The sequence below is a fragment of the Gobio gobio genome (assembly GCF_949357685.1).
Source record: "Gobio gobio genome assembly, chromosome: 4".
Classification (NCBI taxonomy): Eukaryota; Metazoa; Chordata; class Actinopteri; order Cypriniformes; family Gobionidae; genus Gobio; species Gobio gobio.
In genome coordinates, this window is record NC_137100.1 from 69,159,644 (window position 1) to 69,166,918 (window position 7,275).

General features: G+C 41.4%; 1 protein-coding gene across 1 annotated transcript in view; it reads right to left on the reverse strand.

The window, feature by feature from the left end:
- Window positions 1–7,065, reverse strand: part of sapcd2 (suppressor APC domain containing 2) — a 30,341-nt gene extending 23,276 nt beyond the window's left edge. Inside the window, exon 1 of the mRNA XM_079816285.1 lies at window positions 6,267–7,065. Coding sequence (XP_079672411.1) covers window positions 6,267–6,900 — 634 coding nt within the window. The 5' untranslated portion in view covers window positions 6,901–7,065. The remainder of the gene's footprint in view (window positions 1–6,266) is intronic.
- Window positions 7,066–7,275: the final 210 nt, after the last annotated feature.

The window sequence follows — 7,275 nt, forward strand, 5'->3', positions numbered from 1 at the left end:
GTGGGTCAGTTGTGACCTCAGTAATGTTGTGAGTTAGGGTTAGGTCAGTTGTTAATGTGGGTCAGTTGTGACCTCAGTAATGTTGTGAGTTAGAGTTAGGTCAGTTGTTGGCGTGGGTCAGTTGTGACCTCAGTAATGTTGTGAGTTAGGGTTAGGTCAGTTGTTAATGTGGGTCAGTTGTGACCTCAGTAATGTTGTGAGTTAGGGTTAGGTCAGTTGTTAGTGTGGGTCAGTGTGACCTCAGTAATGTTGTGAGTTAGGGTTAGGTCAGTTGTTAGTGTGGGTCAGTTGTGACCTCAGTAATGTTGTGAGTTAGGGTTATGTCAGTTGTTAGTGTGGGTCAGTTGTGACCACAGTAATGTTGTGAGTTAGGGTTAGGTCAGTTGTTGGCGTGGGTCAGTTGTGACCTCAGTAATGTTGTGAGTTAGGGTTAGGTCAGTTGTTAATGTGGGTCAGTTGTGACCTCAGTAATGTTGTGAGTTAGGGTTAGGTCAGTTGTTAATGTGGGTCAGTTGTGACCTCAGTAATGTTGTGAGTTAGGGTTAGGTCAGTTGTTAATGTGGGTCAGTTGTGACCTCAGTAATGTTGTGAGTTAGGGTTAGGTCAGTTGTTAGTGTGGGTCAGTTGTGACCTCAGTAATGTTGTGAGTTAGGGTTAGGTCAGTTGTTAATGTGGGTCAGTTGTGACCTCAGTAATGTTGTGAGTTAGGGTTAGGTCAGTTGTTAGTGTGGGTCAGTTGTGACCTCAGTAATGTTGTGAGTTAGGGTTAGGTCAGTTGTTAGCGTGGGTCAGTTGTGACCTCAGTAATGTTGTGAGTTAGGGTTAGGTCAGTTGTTAGCGTGGGTCAGTGTGACCTCAGTAATGTTGTGAGTTAGGGTTAGGTCAGTTGTTAGTGTGGGTCAGTTGTGACCTCAGTAATGTTGTGAGTTAGGGTTAGGTCAGTTGTTAGTGTGGGTCAGTTGTGACCTCAGTAATGTTGTGAGTTGCACTGAATCTGAACTGGTTAACCCACGAGCAAGAACAAGCTGCGACGTGAATCTCTTTTAGGAACTGGGTTTGTTGGTTTACACAGGAAGAACAGGTTTAGCCAACTGTTGAAAGTGACGACTAGATCTAAAATGACTTATGCAAACGTTATTATTTAGTCGCATTTGTGGCTGTTTTAGTGGCAGTCTTTTACGGTTCATCTGAAACATGCAGTACAGAAAATATTTCAAACAAATATGTTTACTTGTCTTCAAGCTTGAGAGTTTTTTTTAATGATATTGAAAATGGTGACAAGAATTATGACATTTCAATGGTATAGGGTTAGGGTTATTAAAGCTTATTTAAAGCAAAAATAACTATACTGTGATGTGATATCATTGGGCAGGATGTGAAATAAAATTATTATTAAAATAAATACAGAGATATGATTTTTTTGGCCATATCGAAACTGCATTTCGTTGCCTTGTTCTTGTACTTGTGTAATTACAATAAAGTTGAATCTAATCTAATCTAATCTAATCTAATCTAATCTAATCTAATCTAATCTAATCTAATCTAATATCGCCCAGCCCTATTAAGTGTCCTGATATGCAGAAACCCATTTTAAAGGCATATTAAAATGTTCACTGTATAATGAATATTTTTTGTGATTATTTAGTACCCTGTTAAAACAATAGTTACATTACATTACATAATTACCATACAAATGTAACAAAAAATATAATAAAGGCAACATCTATAGTATTTTTTTTTTCTGAAAAAAGCTTAACAGTGATCAAAGACCGTAGAAATCAGTGAAGCATTGGAGCATCCCTACCATAAACTGATGCAGAGCGATCTCATTGGCCGGCGCTCACCCAATACTGTTTGATTTCAGCAAATCAGTTCAATCTGAAAACATGCTTGGGGTTTAACTTTCGCTGTTCACACTATAAGAGTATGAATAAATGCAGAATCTGTGTAATTATTATTGTGTGATGTTTTCAGCACAGTCGCACTATTTTAACATGATCTGCACTTTTACAGAAGAAAAGTATTTCTGCAACTTTCTGCTGGTGTTTATGAGTCGGTTCTTCTTTTATATGTAAAGAGTTTATTATAGGAGCGTATCTGATGACGGGGACGCTTTACTTTAGATCAGTGTGTGTGTGTTTCTGAAGAATGTGTGCGGCTCTCACGTGTAGCCAAAAACTATTTAGTGCTGAATAGAGCTATATCTTTATCATCATTGATATCGTTATCACAAACAATACCAGAAAATATTGTGATATAGTTTTAAGTTAGAGATTCCTACAAGTGTGGAATAGAGTCGGAAACAGGTGTTTTTTTTCTGCGGTCTTGAATGGGAATATTATATTAATAGATAGAAATATCCAGGTGTGTTATCTTTAGCTCAGGCTGTGTTGAGAGCTGCAGATTTAACTCTGAAAAAATTTTCTTTACAAAATGAAAAGTGGGTTTTAAAGGAACTCGGCTCTAATTCTAAGAGGATTGAAATGCTTTAAAGGCTTGACGTGACAAAGGTTCACTGGTACATTAAATACTTCAGTGTTTGGTTATACTCTTAAACTCTACTCAGCTTTATATTGACCTTTCCTGGAATTAGATCTGCAAAGTAGAAGGAGGATATATATATAATAATGACTTCATGAATATGCATTTTTATGATGAGCATGCATTTCGTTTTTGAATTAAAATTCATTTAGATTTTTTTGTGAGTCATAAAGTCAAAAATGTCGTAAATATTTGATTCAAGTATATATCAGCTATTAAACTATTTCAATTAACCAACTCTAAACTCCTCGGTGTGAGCAGGCCTTTAACCTTAACTATATATTGTTTTACAGAAGAAAGTCACGTCACACAGGTTTGGACACGCGGGCGAGGAAATGACATCACTTTAATCAGGCACAGATTTCTGGCTCAGACGGAGGATCATCACATCTATCGCCAGATCAGTCTTTCAGACACACACACACACACACACACACACACACACACACACACACACACCTCGCTTTTCTTTAGTGTTCTCTGCACAATCAATAATCATTTACATCAGAGCTGTTTGATGAAACTAAAGAAACTGATTCACAGCCGATTGTGTGCATTAAGAGCTGCAGCTCCAAACAACTGTTATAGTAACAAAACATACAGAACCCTAACCCTAACCCTAAACATACAGAACCCTAACCCTAACAAAACATACAGAACCCTAACCCTAACAAAACATACAGAACCCTAACCCTAACAAAACATACAGAACCCTAACCCTAACAAAACATACAGAACCCTAACCCTAACAAAACATACAGAACCCTAACCCTAACAAAACATACAGAACCCTAACCCTAACCCTAAACATACAGAACCCTAACCCTAACAAAACATACAGAACCCTAACCCTAACAAAACATACAGAACCCTAACCCTAACATAAAGAACCCTAACCCTAACAAAACATACAGAACCCTAACCCTAACCCTAAACATACAGAACCCTAACAAAACATACAGAACCCTAACCCTAACCCTAAACATACAGAACCCTAACAAAACATACAGAACCCTAACCCTAACAAAACATACAGAACCCTAACCCTAACAAAACATACAGAACCCTAACCCTAACAAAACATACAGAACCCTAACAAAACATGCAGAACCTTAACCCTAACAAAACATACAGAACCCTAACCCTAACAAAACATACAGAACCCTAACAAAACATGCAGAACCTTAACCCTAACAAAACATACAGAACCCTAACCCTAACAAAACATACAGAACCCTAACCCTAACCCTAACAAAACATGCAGAACCTTAACCCTAACAAAACATACAGAACCCAAACCCTAACAAAACATACAGAGCCCTAACCCTAACAAAACATACAGAACCCTAACCCTAACAAAACATACAGAACCTTAACCCTAACAAAACATACAGAACCCTAACCCTAACAAAACATACAGAACCCTAACCCTAACAAAACATACAGAACCCTAACCCTAACAAAACATACAGAACCCTAACAAAACATGCAGAACCTTAACCCTAACAAAACATACAGAACCCTAACCCTAACAAAACATACAGAACCCTAACCCTAACAAAACTTACAGAACCCTAACCCTAACATAAAGAACCCTAACCCAAACAAAACATAAAGAACCCTAACCCTAACAAAACATACAGAACCCTAACCCTAACAAAACATACAGAACCCTACCCCTAACAAAACATACAGAACCCTAACCCTAACAAAACATACAGAACCCTAACCCTAACAAAACATACAGAACCCTAACAAAACATGCAGAACCTTAACCCTAACAAAACATACAGAACCCTAACCCTAACAAAACATACAGAACCTTAACCCTAACAAAACATACAGAACCCTAACCCTAACAAAACATACAGAACCCTAACCCTAACAAAACATACAGAACCCTAACAAAACATGCAGAACCTTAACCCTAACAAAACATACAGAACCCTAACCCTAACAAAACATACAGAACCCTAACCCTAACAAAACTTACAGAACCCTAACCCTAACATAAAGAACCCTAACCCTAACAAAACATAAAGAACCCTAACCCTAACAAAACATACAGAACCCTAACCCTAACAAAACATACAGAACCCTACCCCTAACAAAACATACAGAACCGTAACCCTAAGGAAACATACAGAACACTAACCCTAACAAAACATACAGAACCCTAACCCTAACAAAACATACAGAACACTAACCCTAACAAAACATACAGAACCATAACCCTAACGAAACATACAGAACCCTAACCCTAACAAAACATACAGAACCCTAACCCTAACGAAACATGCAGAACCCTAACCCTAACAAAACATACAGAACCCAAACCCTAACAAAACATACAGAACCCTAACCCTAACGAAACATACAGAACCATAACCCTAACAAAACATACAAAACCATAACCCTAACAAAACATACAGAACCATAACCCTAACAAAACATACAGAACCATAACCCTAACGAAACATACAGAACCCTAACCCTAACAAAACATGCAGAACCCTAACCCTAACAAAACATACAGAATCCAAACCCTAACAAAACATACAGAACCCTAACCCTAACGAAACATACAGAACCCTAACCCTAACAAAACATACAGAACCCTAACCCTAACAAAACATGCAGAACCCTAACCCTAACAAAACATACAGAATCCAAACCCTAACAAAACATACAGAACCCTAACCCTAACGAAACATACAGAACCCTAACCCTAACAAAACATACAGAACCCTAACAAAACATACAGAACCCTAACCCTAACAAAAACATTGAATGAATTGATCAAGTTGTTTTACACTGATGGTGTACAGTGTGTGTGTGTGTGTGTGTGTGTGTGTGTGTGTGTGTGTGTGTGTGTGTGTGTGTGAGAGAGAGAGAGAGTGTTAGTGCATGTGTGGGAGAGAGAGAGAGAGAGAGAGAGAGAGAGAGAGAGAGAGAGAGAGAGAGAGAGTGAGTGAGTGAGTGAGTGAGTGAGTGAGTGGGCATGTTTTTGTGAAATATCAGGACACAAATGTGTATAATGACATGGGTATTACAAAAAGAGGGTGAAATATGAGGACGTTCCCCATGTCCTCACTTTTCAAAATGCTTATAAATCATACAGAACAAGTTTTTTTTCACAGAAAGTGAACTGCACAGTCTCCTGTGAGGGTTAGGTTTAGGGGCAGGGGCAGTGTGTGTGTGTGTGTGTGTGTGTGTGTGTGTGTGTGTGTGTGTGTGTGTGATGGGTAGGTTTAGGGTCAGTGTAAGGGGATAGAAAATACGGTGTGTACGGTATAAAAACCATTACGCCTATGGAATGTCCTCACATTTCACAAAAACAAACATGTGTGAGTGTGTGTGTGTGTGTGTGTGTGTGTGTGTGTGTGTGTGTGTGTGTGTGTGTGTTGGCAGTTACTGCTGTATGTGAAGGGTTCGGCACTAAACGCTCATGCCAAACATTCCTGTCATTGTGAAGGATTGAAAGGCTGACAGCTCACACACACACACACACACACACACACACACACCATCAGAAGCTTCTCTCATAGAAGTGTTTCAACATTTAGCTCCTGCACGGGATTATTTACCATGTGTATCTGTAGAAATCTCCCATCTTTATAGAGTAACCCTGACCCTGGGCTGCAGTGACCCCTGACCTTGGGCTGCAGTGACCCCTGACCCTGAGGGTCCCGGTGACCTCAGTGAAAGGGAACTGATCATCTCACCTGTGTTTGGGCCATCGGAAGATTCAGTCGATCGGACGTGATGCGCGTTGTGCTCGATGTGGATCTGATCGGATCTGCCCGAACCCCCCGAGTAACGGGAAGAGTCGCAGTGTTTGTCTGAATACACGGAGCCCTCGCGCCTGTTCCGACTGTGGACGGTGTTTATTCCGTTACTCGGTCCGAGCGGCCGAACTTTACACTCCGCGCCGGTTCTCTGACGGTGGTTCGAGGCCAGCGGTTTGCTGCCGTTCTCGGGATTGAACATCGAGTATCTCAGTCCCGCGACGAACCGCTCGAAGGTTAGGCACCCGTGACGCGGAGCCACCCGCCTCAGACTCTCCAGAACCCCCGCCGGTAAATCCCGCGCCTCCGCGCCGCGCCACCGGCTCTCGATCTCGGACAGGTGAACGTAACCCCGCCTTCCGTCGTCCAGGATATCGAATAAAGTTCTCAAACTATGAAGGAAAGCTCTCGGGAGCCCGTGTGTGCTGAACTCTGTGTCCCTCGGCTGCATGTCCGCGGTGTTATAGAGGGGCCCGTCTCCCCGGATCCCGTCTCCCCGGACCCCGTCTCCCCGGACCCCGCTCTGAGGATCGGTCCGGCCGGTCCCTTTGCTGTTGGCGATCAGGGCCATTGCGTTCCTTTCCTTACAGCGAGGGGTTTTCTTTATAGTTCTTTACTCTCTCTCTCTCTCTCTCTCTCTCTCTCTCTCTCTCTAACACACACACACACACACACACACACACACACACACACACACACACACACACACACACACACACACTGAATCTGTCGCTCCGCCCAGCCGGGCACGCTCATTGGCCAAACGGAGAGTTGCTTCACTGTTATTGGCTGAAACAACAGCAACAATAGGTTTGAGTTTTCCCGGAGAAATGTTTGAATATCAATACGCCAGTTTCCCGCATATTTTTTGAAAAGCACGGAGAAACTGAACTAGTGAACATGTGTTTATGATCCAATACCAAACGCGATGATGTGAGTGTGTTTC